Source organism: Homarus americanus, unplaced genomic scaffold (genome assembly GCF_018991925.1).
Source record: "Homarus americanus isolate GMGI-L3 unplaced genomic scaffold, GMGI_Hamer_2.0 scaffold26352, whole genome shotgun sequence".
NCBI classification, from domain to species: Eukaryota; Metazoa; Arthropoda; class Malacostraca; order Decapoda; family Nephropidae; genus Homarus; species Homarus americanus.
The window spans coordinates 55,877-70,306 of record NW_024723838.1 but is presented as its reverse complement, the minus strand read 5'-3'; the positions used below and the strand labels follow the sequence as shown (position 1 = coordinate 70,306).

The following is a 14,430-nucleotide window of genomic DNA, read 5'->3' as shown; positions in this document are numbered from 1 at the left end:
TGAAAGGTGATTCAGTTTCTACTGAATTAATTTGTGAAAGAGCTAGGGAGATTTACGAACCTTTAAAGACAGATCAACCTGGTTCTTCAGGCACAGAATTTGAAGATTTTCGGGCCAGCAAAGGCTGGTTCGAAAAATTTAAGAAAAGAAGTGACATTTTAAGTGTTGTTAGGCATGGTGAAGCTGCTAGTGCTGATAAGGAAGGGGCAGCAAAGTTTTTAGTGGAATTTAAAGAACTGATGGAAGAAGAAAATTATCTTCCACAGCAAGTGTTCAATGTGGACGAAACTGGGCTGTTCTGGAAAAAGATGCCCAAAAGAACATTCATCAGAGATGAAGCCTCTTTACCTGGGTATAAACCCATGAAAGACCGTCTCACTCTATTGCTTGGTGCCAATGCTTCAGGGGATTTCCGACTGAAGCCTATGCTTGTCTACCACTCTGAAAACCCCAGGGTGTTCAAGCAACAGAAAGTGGTAAGAACAAGGATTGGAGTTTATTGGAAATCCAACCGTAAGGCATGGGTGACAAGACAGCTCTTTAATGAATGGGCTGTTGATGTGTTTTGCCCTTCTGTCAAGAGCTACCTAACCACCAATAAACTCCCTTTAAAGGCTCTTCTCCTTATGGATAATGCGCCTGGTCATGACCCTGAACTTGCCAAAAATTTGAAGTATCAATTTGACTGTGAAAGTGTTGTTTATGCCTCCCAACACTACATCAATCATACAGCCAATGGACAAGAATGTGATCAGCAACTACAAGAAGTTGTACATGACGAAAATGTTTAGGAGGTGTCATCAGGCAACTTCCAATGATCCTGAACTAACACTAAGACAGTTCTGGAAGACACAATTCAACATCCTGGAGGCTGTATAATTGATTGTGTCATTATGGCAAGAAGTCTCCACTAGATCCCTCAATTCTTCATGGAAAGCACTGTGGCCATCAGTAGTCCATGATTTTGAGGGATTTGAGGAAGAAACAGAGTTGGACCAGGAGATTGTGTCCATTGGTCAGTCATTGGGCCTTGAAGTGGAAGAGGATGATGTCGAAGAGCTTGTGATGTCTGATGAGGAGGAACTTACTCCTGATAACTTGAAGCAACTGGATGAGATGTTACAGGTAGAGGTTGACAGTGGTGAGGAGGAAATTGAAAGTGATGACCATATGTCAACTAAAGAGTTGAAAGATGTGATTTACCACTGGGAGAAGTTCAGGGAACTGGCTTCAAAGCACCCAGATGTGGAAAAGACTGAACTAACTTTGTGTCATGTTGAGGACTCAATGGTCTCCTTTTTTAAACATAAGTTAATGGTGAGGAGGAGAGATGCCCCACAGACCACAATTGACACTTTCTTCAGTAAAAGGCAGAGGGAACAAGATGCTATCCCTCAGCCTTCCACTTCAAGAAGGAGAGAGGATGTTCATGGTGGAGAATCTGTCAGTCCAGAGGTTCCTGACATTTTCATGGAAGGTGACTCACCTTCCAAGAAGCAGTAAAATGCTTCTCCTCCACCTCCACTGCCTTCTCTTCTCCCTTCTCCTCCTCCACCTTCCACTTCAAATTCACATCAACATCATCATCATCATCATCATCATCATCATCATCATCATCCAGGAGCCTTCTACATACACACCTGAAAGTAAGTGAACTTTTCTACCTTTTTTGTTGAATTTAGGCAATTTTCGGTGAGCTGGAACCAATTACCCAAAAGCCCATTGAAACAATGGTTTCGGTTAACAAGATTTTCGGTTAACGAGCAACCTGCTGGAACGGATTGTGCTTGTTAACCGAGGGGCCACTGTATTCAAAATAATGTACTAAATGATTACTAAAATTTTTGTCTCGTGCAAACTATAACATGTTTATATCCAAATTAATCACTATCTTATAAGAATTCCAGCAATGTAAATTATATTCTCCTCAGTTACTTCTGTGACATTTTACAAGCATAAAAGAAAAACTCAACCTTAAGGACATAAATAAACAAATAAATACTTCACTAGACCTTCGGCGCCAACTATCAAGCATGTCACTGTCACCTCCCCTTCCTCCCTTCCCCCCCCAACCCAGTTTTTATCTTATATAATATCACAGACTAAAGTTAGCAGAATATAATTTGCATTGCTGGAATCCTTGCAAGACAGCGAATAATTTGATTATAAACGTTATGTATTTTACACATGAGATAATAATTTTTTCTCTTTGTATGTCTAATGCGAGCTATTGCATGTTTATATTCAAATTAATCACTATCTTATAAGAATTCCAGCAATATTAATTATATTCTCCCCGATCAGTTCAGTGACATTTTATAAGAGAAACACTTTAAGTCACTCTTAAGTACAGGTAAATAAATAAGCACTAGACCTTGGCATCAACTGTCAAACATATCACCTCACCTCCCTCCCTCTCCCCCATCTTCCCTGCCAGTAAACAGACCATTTTGCATCCCTTAATTTTAGCTGTGTTGATTTATGAGTGTTTGTTTTAACATAATACTACAGAAAACAATGTTTTGTTTATTTTAGGAGATGGGCTGAGGTGCATCTGGGTAGACTGTCAGTCCTTTTAGTATTTTGTGTTTCTCTCAAGAACCAAACTAAATTATTCCATTGAAACAACACTTCGATTTAGTGCGAATTCGGTTTAAAGCGACCTCTCTTGGAACATATCTCATATTATATCCACGTTCTACTGCACAGTGTAATTGTAATAAACAAAAATAGATAAACAATAATTATCATTCTGCACTTAAAATGACAAAATAGTTATGGTACCTGTACATAAATTGGTGATGTTCACCTGTAAAGAAGAAAAAATAACTGTACAGTAAATGAAATAATAAAATAAATATGCTTAGGAGGCATAAGGGTAAATAACAAGTGAAATATTACAGAAACACTTGAAATATCGAGGAATGCACCAAATTCCATGAGGACCAGATGTAAACAAAGGGTATGCCAAACCATGGATACTAGCGCCGGTGGGTACTAGCGGCTGTCCGGCAAACTAAAATTTTGCTGGACGACGGGAGGTGCCGGATAATAGAGTACCGGGTTAGGGAGCTTCAACCTGTATAAAACTATAAAATAATATGAAGAGCATAGTTGTGTAGTATTCTGTATGGGAGATGATCGTCAGTGTGGAAGCAGTGAAAAATTTGTCAATAGCGCATCTGGCGATGGCTAGTTAAGCCTATGTCAGTCTAAATGCCACAATACAACCACCTATACTGTATGAATATCTGAACATTCACCATTCATCCTGGATCTTCTTGCTATGATGACAATGATGATTAGTATAGCCCCCATATAATGAAGGGCATGACAATATAATAAACATGAAATAAAACAATTAAATAAACATAAACATGAAATAACAAATACTGTGTACTGTACTAAGGTGTTGACTTCTCTTGATCCCTGGCAACTCTCCCCCTGCCTCATGACCCCTTGCCAACTCTTCTCTTGCCATAGGTAAGGTGAATGATGTTTATGATGATGTTGATGAAGATGATGACTATGAAGTTGATGTTGGTGATGAAGATGATGGCGGTGATGATGCTTGGTGATGATGTTCACTGCCCCTCACCCTCGTCTGCCTCAACAGGGGAGGCAGGGATGGCAGGGGAGAGTGGTGGGGAGGAGAGAGCTTGGGAGTCGTCCTCATATTCAGAGGACAAGTTAAAAAGTGGAGGGCGTTAGAGTGATACAATAGCCGGGCGTTGGAGTGATACAATAGCAGTGGAAGGGGTGACAGGAGATGCAGGGGTGGCTGGAGTGGCAGAAGATTGAGTTGAAGCTGGTGTTTTGGGAACTCTGAAGAAGAATAGTGTGATGGGGAGCTGAGATCTCTGGAGCTTTAGATATTTGTAGATTGCATTGAGTGGTGCTAGTACTTGGTCCACACCCATTTATCTTCAGTGCTCGGTCTAGAGATGAGTCTAATTCCAGAAGTGCTTCTTTTCCTTGCTTGAAGAATGTAAAAAAAAAAATTTTCTCATGTCTAAATGTTTTCCTCTAAATCAACTGGACCAAGATCTCGTTCCTGATCATCTTGCTCTTCTTCTTTTAGTAAAGAGGCCAGTTCTTCATTTGTTAACTCTTCTCCGGTGTTTCTAAGCAGCTCTTCTCTAATTTCTTCTGGTTGCATGTCACCAAATCCCTCTCCACTTGCACAATGCATGTGATCAGGGGTTCCACTGAGGGGAAACCAGTGAAATCATTCACTGCTTCAGGCCATAGGGCCTTCCAACAGAGTTCACACACTTGCTAGTGATTTCATCTTGGCTCGGTTTAACATTTGCTATGCAGTCAGCAATGGTGTAATTTTTCCACATCACTTTCACCCTCACCTAGCCATCTTCTTCCAGTGCCTTGAGGATCATGGACAACTGCGAGCGAGGTGATATGAATTGAAAACAGCAATTATTCCTTGGTCAAGAAGCTGAATCAGAGAAGCTGTGTTCTTTGGGAGACAGATTTTTTTTTTAATGGCAATCTGTGAGTTCCAAGGGATGCAAGCTTTAAAACCACAGCAATACCTACACTTCCTGTGTCTGAGAAAGGTTGACCATATTATACCATAAGTATGGATTTCCTGGGTCACGGTCATTTTTCTTCAACATAATGCCGGGGTGAGCACCTCCCCTAAAATATGCCTGCCTCCCCGTACAAATATTGAGTGAAGAGGAAAGAATGAAGTTGAACCCTGGAAGATTATAAGACTAACCTAAGGATCATACAAGATACAAAGTTGTTTCAGTGACATCCAATTTCTTCTGTCTTCTGTACAGGAGGTTCAAATCTGGGCTTCCATTTACATCATTTAGGTTTATTGTTACTTTTGAGAAGATTTAATTATCTTCAGATTAGTCCCAACTACTTATGTGAAGATTTCATGTGACATAAACTGACAGCTTTGTGGGTGTACTGTACATACATAAGCCACCTACTCAAGGGAAGGTGGCTAAACATTCCCTGAACACGTATTATATTTAAGCACACACCAGTTTTGTTCAAACTCCAAGCCTGACCCCAATTAGGCAAGGAAAACAAACCATCAAAAGGCAGGCTGGATTACTCACTGCAAAATCAGATGTATCTTGTCAGCCTGGGTGATGTTGGTTCCCAGTCAAGCCATGAGTTGTAGCCAAATAGGATTATTAGCAAACCTAAATCAACACTCACAATTAAATAATCTTTCAAAAAATTCCAACATTGAGGAATGTGCAGATCAGCCAAATCATTTTATATCATGCTTCAATAATAAGACACAAGCAAATTTCAGCAAAAACTGCAGAGTAAACAGCAGGTCCACCCACTCAGTATGAGGCATGGCTGTAAAGGAATTGGGAGTGAACCCAAGAAGATTTGTATGTAAGTGATCACCTGACTTATTTTATAAAATTAGAGCTTACCTTACCTCGTACTTCAAGTGTTAAGAGTTAACCTTTAAGGTAGTAGGGAGTAGGCTGCTACCAAACAGGGAGGTACTACTGCCTGGGAAGATATTGTAAGCATAATGTGTTGTCTAGTGGTAGACCCTGCTACCATATGGCATCACAAAAATTGTGACCAAGTCCCAGGTTGCTCATCTGACTTTCTGCCTCATTCACACACAATTGCGGGGTCTCAATTGTTTCTCTTACTTTGGCAACACAACAAACATACTGTATATCGTTTCTCACTCTTGATTTTTTTTTTCGTATTTTTATTATTATTATTATTATTATTATTATTATTATTATTATTATTATTATTATTATTATTATTATTATTATTATTATTATTATTATTATTATTATTATTATTATTATTATTATTATATTTTCGCCCCCCAGGCCCTGATGTGGGCCAGTGACCTGTGCCCGGGTGGGCTAATGCCTGTAAAAAAAAAAAAAAAAACGACAGCAGGTGTTAAGAGCTCACCTGACCTACATTAAAATGCTAGAGCTCACCTGACCTCCTACATCAAATGTTCAAGCATTAGAGTTCACCTGACCTACATCAAGCATTAGAGCTCACCTGACCGACATCAAGTGTTAGAACTCACCTGAGTGACATCAAGTGTTAGAGATCACCTGACCTCCTAAATCAAGTGTTAGAGTTCACCTGACATACATTAACTGTTAGAACTCATCTGACTGACATCAAGTGTTAGAGATCACCTGACCTACATCAAGTGTTAGAGTTCACCTGACTTACATCAAGTGTTAGAGCTCACCTGACTTCCTACATCAAGTATTAAAACTCACCTGATATACATCAAGTTAGTAATAATTGTGATCAAATGTTGGAAACCTAAGATATACATATAACACAGTTCTCTAGTTCAAAATAAATATGTACAACCACTGTACTACAAAATACTCAAGACACATTTAGACTTAAGGCTAACTCCTAATTATTAGTCCTTAGGATGGGATTTTAGGACAGAGGATTAGGGTAAGTTAAAGGGGATGACATGTTAATTATCACTCACCAGCCGCCCCAGGGGAGAGAGACCCAGCATGAGGCGATGAGTGAGTTGGGGAGAGAGTAGGAACCATAGAATGGACTGGTGTGTCCAGGAGACTTGTATTCTCACCACAAGACCCATCAGATTTTTTCCCATTTGATCCACAACTAAGGCTTGATCTGGGACGTGTGTAGCTCACAGCACCTGGTATTAAGGACGAATTTCCTTCATTGTTGGCTTCTCCATAAGATCCTCCTCCACTGTTGTTTTCTAGATTTACATTTGATGATCCTCTTGCATTACGCTTTGCCAAATATGCAGCAATCATCTGAGGTCTGTAAAATACAGTTGCTTAGAATACATTATATTATTTACCATAAAACATAATACAATAGGTCCTTCATCTATGTTCTTTCTACAGTCGGCCCTTCACATACGCGGGTTTAGCATTCACGGATTCGCAAATACGTAGATTGCCCCGCCGGAGGAATATTCTGTACATTGAAGTAATTGAAGTACATTCAAATCGCGCGCCATTCAACTCGCGCGAGGCACCGAACACTGGACACCGCCCGCTCCCGCAACCTCACACACACACACACGCGCATAGCGTGTCGTCACCCCACCCCGCCACTCCGCGCTCCCTCACTCAGTCAGTCTCGCTGTAACTACACTTGTGTTAACATCAGAATTGTAGTTGCTACCCTTGCTACCCACATTTACCATGGCCCCTAAAAGAGCATCAAAGACACCAGCTGGAGCCACCCCTAAGTGCCAGAAGAAAGTGATGACTCTGCAGGAGAAGGTGGAGTTGTTGAATAAGTCAAGGGAGGGAATGTCGTTCGCTGCTGTGGGGCGACTGTACAACGTGAATGAAAGCACGGTACGTACCATCAAGAAAAGGGAAAAAGATATCTGTGATGCTGTAAGTGCCAGTGCTCCACGCAGTGCTAAGCATGTCAGCCAAGTGAGGGAGAAGGCAATGGTGAAGATGGAGAATGCCTTGTTTCTGTGGATAGAGGACCAGCATCGGAAAGGTGTAGTAGTGGACTCTATCCTTATCCAGGAGAAAGCTAAGTCTCTACACACACGCTTCACGCCTGCAGCTGAGGAACCCGTACCCAGTACCAGTGCTGCTACCCCCACAACCTGAGACACCTCCGACACCATTCCAAGCCAGCAAGGGGTGGTTTGACAATTTCAAGCGTCGATTCGGCCTGAAGAATGTGAAGATGACTGGGGAGGGTGCGTCAGCAGACACCATGGCCGCGAAAGCTTTCCCAGCAGAGTTGAAAGCAATACTCGAGGAGCAGGGATACAAGCCAGAGCAAGTTTGGAATATGGATGAAACAGGTAAGACAATAAATTACTACAGTACATTTAACCTTAAAAATGTTCAAATACCTGTTGTACTGTACGTACTGTATTGTGTTGTAAGAGAAAACGGGATAAATGCGTCTGATATTTATACAGTAACTTTTATATTTATATTCCGTAGTGATTTACCATACAGTGTGCTGTAATATTTTTATATTTTTATAATGATTTTGATACTGTATATGTATAATAGTACAGGGTGTACTATTTTCTTTTCCAAAAGGTTTGTTCTGAAAAAAGATGCCACAGCGCACTTTCATCGCCCAAGAAGAACGCCGTGCACCAGGATTCAAGGCAGCCAAGGACAGGTGCACCGTGCTATTTTGTGGCAATGCTGCGGGTCACCTCATTCACCCAGGCTTCATATACAAGTCTAAGAAACCGCGTGCATTCCAAAGCCGCGACATGAGCATGCTGCCTGTTTTCTGGATGCACAATATGAAGGCCTGAACAACGAGCGAACTGTTTCTCAACTGGTTCCACCATTGTTTCCTGACAGAGGTTGAACGTTACCTGCACCAGAAAGGATTTGAGTTCAAGATCCTGCTAATCCTCGAAAATGCTCCCGGTTCATCCAGAGTCAGTGGAGGTGTTGCATGAAAAGGTACAGGTGTTGTTCCTTCCACCCAACACCACTGCCAGGACATGGCAGAGGACGAGATTAGGGAGCTAATTGAAGAGCACGACACTGAGCTGACCGAGGAGGATCTACAGAAGTTAGTAGACTCAGGCAAGGAAGAGGAAGCGCAAGGGAAAGAGGAAGAGGAAGAGCAACAAGAAATAACGTTGGAGAAGGTGGGGGATATGACCAGGAATATTGAGGCACTGATAAACATGGCCTATAGTATGGACCCCTCCATGGTGCATGCACTGAAATTCATGCGAGGGATGGATGACGTTTTTGCTCCATACAAAAACATCATGGAAGAAATGAAAAGAAAGAGACGACAACTCCCCATCACCATGTTCTTTGATCGCCGAAGGAGAGATTTAACACCATCAATCACTGGCAGCAGTGAGGAAGCAGCTGAATCCACGGTCGCCCCCACTTCACCACCCGTTATGGAATTGAGTGACGATGAACCCGATGACCCCCGTCCTGTCGCCGAGGATAGATACGGTACAGTAAAGTGAAATTTTTATCTCTTTTTTTATAGCTTTTCTTACTATGTTTATTGTTTGTAAAAATGCACAGCACAGTACAGTTCAGTGCTGTACATAGGAAGTGGAGGTGCAGTTATTCACAAAACATTTGTGTTTGTTGTCGGCAGCAGTGACGATGTGGAGGCGGAGAGATAGAGCGGGTAGAAGTGGTGACGCTGGAGGCGGGAGCAGGGACGGGGACAAGTGGAGATGCCAGCCAGTACAGTCGGCCCTTCACATACGCGGGTTTAGCATTCACGGATTCGCAAATACGCGGATTGCCCCGCCGGAGGAATAATCTGTACATTGAAGTAATTGAAGTACATTCAAATCGCGCGCCATTCAACTCGCGCACGACACCGAACACGGGACACTGCCCGCTCCCGCAACCTCTCACACACGCATAGCGCGTCACGCCACCCCGCTCTCTCACTCAGTCTCGCTGTAACCACGCTTGTGTTGACATCAGAATTGTAGTTGCTACGCTTGCTACCCACATTTACCATGGCCCCTAAACGAGCATCAAAGACACCAGCTGGAGCCACCCCTAAGCGCCAGAAGAAAGTGATGACTCTGCAGGAGAAGGTGGAGTTGTTGAATAAGTTAAGGGAGGGAATGTCGTTCGCTGCTGTGGGGCGACTGTACAACGTGAATGAAAGCACCGTACGTACCATCAAGAAAAAGGAAAAAGATATCTGTGATGCTGTAAGTGCCAGTGCTCCACGCAGTACTAAGCATGTCAGCCAAGTGAGGGAGAAGGCAATGGTGAAGATGGAGAATGCCTTGTTTTTGTGGATAGAGGACCAGCATCGGAAAGGTGTAGTAGTGGACTCTATCCTTATCCAGGAGAAAGCTAAGTCTCTACACACACGCTTCACGCCTGCAGCTAAGGAACCCGTACCCAGTACCAGTGCTGCTACCCCCACACCCGAGACACCTCAGACACCTCCGACACCTTTCCAAGCCAGCAAGGGGTGGTTTGACAATTTCAAGCATCGATTTGGCCTGAAGAATGTGAAGATGACTGGGGAGGGTGCGTCAGCAGACACCATGGCTGCAAAAACTTTCCCAGCAGAGTTGAAAGCAATACTCGAGGAGCAGGGTTACAAGCCAGAACAAGTTTGGAATATGGACGAAACAGGTAAGACAATAAATTACTACTGTACATTTAACCTTAAAAATGCTCAAATACCTGTTGTACTGTACGTACTGTATTGTGTTGTAAGAGAAAACGGGATAAATGCGTCTGAGTTTTATACAGTAGCTTTTATATTTTTATTCCGTAGTGATTTACCATACAGTGTGGTGTAATATTTTTATACCAATTTTGATACCGTATACTGTATGTATAATAGTACAGGGTGTACTACGAGTATTTTCTTTTCCAACAGGTTTGTTCTGGAAAAAGACGCCACAGCGCACTTTCACCGCCAAAGAAGAACGCCGTGCACCAGGATTCAAGGCAGCCAAGGAGAGGTGCACCGTGCTATTTTGTGGCAATGCTGCGGGTCACCTCATTCGCCCAGGCTTCATATACAAGTCTAAGAAACCGCGTGCATTCAAACACCGCGACATGAGCTTGCTGCCTGTTTTCTGGATGTACAATAAGAAGGCCTGGACAACGAGCGACCTGTTTCTCAACTGGTTCCACCATTGTTTCCTGCCAGAGGTCGAACGCTACCTGCACCAGAAAGGATTGGAGTTCAAGATCCTGCTAATCCTCGACAATGCTCCTGGTCATCCACAGTCAGTGGAGGTGCTGCATGAAAAGGTACAGGTGTTGTTCCTTCCACCCAACACCACTGCACTTATCCAGCCAATGGACCAGGGAGTTATCAAGACGTTCAAGGCTAACTACAGTAAACGTGTGATGGCCAGACTGCACTCAGCCTTAGACCATGATCAAAACCTGGATGTGCTTCAGTACTGGAAGAACTTCAACATTGCCGACTGCTTATCTTTGGTGGCTCAATCTTTCAAGGATGTGAAGCCTGAGACAGTGAATGCCTGCTGGAAATCACTGTGGCCTGAATGTGTGAAAGATTTCACTGGATTTTCTCCTGATGAAGCCATCGCAGAGGCGGTGAAAAAGACCCTGGCACTGTCGAGGAAAGTGGCTGTTGAAGGCTTCCAGGACATGGCAGAGGACGAGATTAGGGAGCTAATAAAGAACACGACATTGAGCTGACCGAGGAGGATCTACAGGAGTTAGTAGACTCAGGCGAGGAAGAGGAAGCGAAAGGGAAAGAGGATGAGGAAGAGCACCAAGAAATAACGTTGGAGAAGTTGGGGGAGATGACCAGGATGATTGAGGCACTGAAAAACCTGGCCTATGGTATGGACCCCTCCATGGTGCGTGCCCTGAAATTCATGCGAGGGATGGATGATGCTTTTGTTCTATACAAAAACATCATGGAAGAAATGAAAAGAAAGAGACGACAACTCCCCATCACCATGTTCTTTGGTTACCGAAGGAGAGATTCAACACCATCAATCGCTGGCGGCAGTGAGGAAGCAGCTGGATCCACAGTCGCCCCCACTTCACCACCTATTATGGAATTGAGTGACGATGAGCCCGATGAGCCCCGCCCTGTCGCCGAGGAGAGGTACGGTACAGTAAAGTGAAATTCTTATCTCTTTTTTTTAATAGCTTTTCTTGCCATGTTTATTGTTTGTAAAAATGCATAGCACAGTACAGTTCAGTACAAGTACTGTACATAAGAAGTGGAGGTGCAGTTATTCACAAAACATTTGTGTTTGTTGTCGGCAGTAGTGACGGAGCAGAGAGCGGAGGGAGCGAGTTGGGAGGAGTGGTGAGGTGACCTTGGACGCAGGAGCAGGGACGAGTGGAGATGCCAGCCAGTACATTACGGGTGTATTAATTGTTTTTATAGCTATTTTTGCATTTTAATATTAAATACTGTACATTACGTTTCAACAAAACTACCATTTATTTCTGAGAACATAGAAATGTAATATTTTTGCTGAAATGATGTACGTATTACAGTGGAAAGTGGGATAAAATTGTGACACAAGCAATGACTCTTTCTCTTTCTTTCGTTCAAAAGATGTTGCCGTAATCGTTTTTCGAATGGTTTTCAGTTGTGGGATTATAAGGCTAATGATAGGATAGAATATTATTGTAATACAGTACGAGTACAGTACAACAGTTTTTTTTACTGAAAACCATTCGAAAAGCGATTACAGTAAAATCTTTTGAACAACGAAAGAAAGCGAAAGTCATTGTTTTCATAATTTTATCCCACTTTCCACTGTACAGTAATATGTACGTCATTTCAGCCAAAATATTACATTTCCATATTTATTTCTGAGAATATATTCATTCAGTCACAGTTAAGGTAAAATATACTTGTGATGTAATATTTTAATGAAAATACGGTATCGTAGTTTTCTTTTGTACCAAATTTAATTAACAAAGATTGATGTTTCAAATGAAATGAACAAAAATTTATGTACAGTATCTATAAGTAAACTTTAAAAAATGAATACTTTATGTTTTACATCATCCTGTGCATACCATACCATGCATTTGGCTACTTTGGGCTTGCTATGATGACGCAAGAGATTTGCCCTGGCGACTGTACCGACACTCACAGCTGATGGCGCGTTGGTGCGTCATTTCCATTGTTTACTGGTAGTTACTGGTAAATATTTTTCAACCTAACGAAACTATTACCCGTTTAGAGGTCGACCCCCAATTTTTGCCAAATAATTTGGTCTTAAAAACTCGAACTACACACAGGTATATACGGTAAATAAGGATATGGGGGGCAGGGGATTTTTTAGGGGGGGGGGGGGCAGCAATAGTACACGGATTTTTAACATTCACGAGTATCTCTGTTACCTAATCCCGCGTATGTTAAGGGCCGACTGTATCTCTATTGTTTTGCTCGAATGTTGCTAATGAATGAAGGAACATGAAATTTAATCTGCACTGATTCAATACAACACTCACTAAATACAGAGAAATGAAAAAAAAGTGTGAACTATAAGTAAAGTATATTCTCGATTTAATGAACTAATTAGAGCCACCCCTGTTCGTTAGATAAAAATTTCCACTAAATTGAGCTTTCCACCACACAGTCTGTGTACTGCCGCCACCGCATGTGTTGTTCACTGCTACCTCTCTGTCAACTAGGTATACACTGGAGCACCTTAACTTTGGTCTTTATTCAAGACATCTTCAGAGACAACTGAATTAGCAGGGATGGTGACGTAACTGCTAATCTAATACAGTATAGTCTCGATTTACGCAGATTTGGTTTACGCGTTTGGTCATTTATGCGGCACCTTGCCAGACCGACAATTTTTATTTACACGGTTCATTCCATCAATTACTCGGGAAGCAGCGCGGGCAGGGTGCACACAAGGTCGCCCAGTCAACAAAACATTACCAAGTTCTTCACCCGCCACCCACCACAGCCGGCCCAAGTCAGTGATAGTGAGGATATGGACTTATATGGACTTTGAGGGGTTTGACAAAGAGGCCCTGCAAGCCTCTGTGGTGGATAGTGATACAAGTGATACAGGTGAGGGCCAATGATCTGCCCTCTGCCTCGTAACCAACCCCCCATCCCCGTGTGCCCAGCCATCTTTTCTACTAACGTAAGTGTTAAAAAACCTAATATTATTGATAATTCTCTTAAATATTAATTGTGTGTGCATACCATCATAAAATTAAGATGTTATTTTCACTACAACGTACGTATTGTGTCTCAAAAAGTGTAGTTTGGGGGTCGGCCCAGTCTCTATTTCAATTAATCCCATATGTTCTGTTATTTCGTTTACGCGTTTCTCGTTTTACGCGGACCTCCACGGGTTCAATTGACCGCGTAAATGAAGACTATACTGTATGTTGAATAGCAGAATGAGAGAAATAATGTAAGAAATTTAGTTAGGGAGTTATATATATGTTGTATTTAATTTAGCTTATATTTAGTTGAAAGATTGTTTAATATTTACCTGATTGGAAATAATTACTCCTCATTTAAATACTGGTAATAGTTTTGTGCGAATCTACATTGGTCTGCGAGTGCATCCTACCAGATACCGTTGAATGTCAAATTACCTGCCATCGTCCGTCAGTTCCTTCACGATCCCAACCAGAGAAACACAACACTCACCACTTTCAATAAAAACCGGCGATCATGGAAGGGCTCACCAACTAAGCTCAACCATTAATTCCTGACCTCCATCCACATCAGAAAGCCTTGAGTATCAATTTATATTGTAGGATATCCTAACTTTATACCCACTAATCCCTACCCAAGAAAAAGTGACCTGACATTCCATCTTTCTTCAATTGGTTGATATCAGGACAAGAAATATTTACATTACACTATACCAGGGGTTCTCAACCAGGGGGGAATTCCCCCCAGTGGGGGAATTCAGGTTTTCAGGGGGGATGTATATGTACTAATATG

At 42.2% G+C, this 14,430-nt stretch overlaps 3 protein-coding genes across 6 annotated transcripts in view; 2 read left to right on the top strand and 1 right to left on the bottom strand.

Moving 5' to 3' along the window:
• LOC121863965 (protein abrupt-like) overlaps positions 1–14,430 on the bottom strand; it is a 166,274-nt gene that overhangs the window by 140,358 nt on the left and 11,486 nt on the right. For 2 of the 4 annotated variants that reach the window (XM_042362824.1, XM_042362823.1), the window contains exon 2: positions 6,491–6,801. In XM_042362824.1, the coding sequence (XP_042218758.1) occupies positions 6,491–6,794 (304 nt within the window). In that variant the 5' untranslated portion in view covers positions 6,795–6,801. The remainder of the gene's footprint in view (positions 1–6,490; positions 6,802–14,430) is intronic. The other 2 variants (XM_042362826.1, XM_042362825.1) reach the window with 2 other exon arrangements.
• On the top strand, positions 7,191–7,619 carry LOC121863967 (CENPB DNA-binding domain-containing protein 1-like). Its single transcript, XM_042362828.1, has one exon. The coding sequence runs from the start codon at positions 7,191–7,193 to the stop codon at positions 7,617–7,619; it is 429 nt and encodes a 142-aa protein (XP_042218762.1).
• LOC121863966 (tigger transposable element-derived protein 1-like) lies at positions 9,491–11,174 on the top strand. Its single transcript, XM_042362827.1, has 2 exons — positions 9,491–10,127; positions 10,378–11,174. Exons 1-2 carry the CDS (start codon positions 9,491–9,493, stop codon positions 11,172–11,174), a joined length of 1,434 nt encoding a protein of 477 aa, XP_042218761.1.

Coding starts and splice junctions, on each gene's coding strand:
- LOC121863967 (XM_042362828.1), top strand. CDS start 7,191: ATGGCCCCTAAAAGAGCATCAAAGACACCAGCTGGAGCCACCCCTAAG.
- LOC121863966 (XM_042362827.1), top strand. CDS start 9,491: ATGGCCCCTAAACGAGCATCAAAGACACCAGCTGGAGCCACCCCTAAG. Junction 10,128..10,377: donor TTGGAATATGGACGAAACAG/GTAAGACAATAA, acceptor CTTTTCCAACAG/GTTTGTTCTGGAAAAAGACG.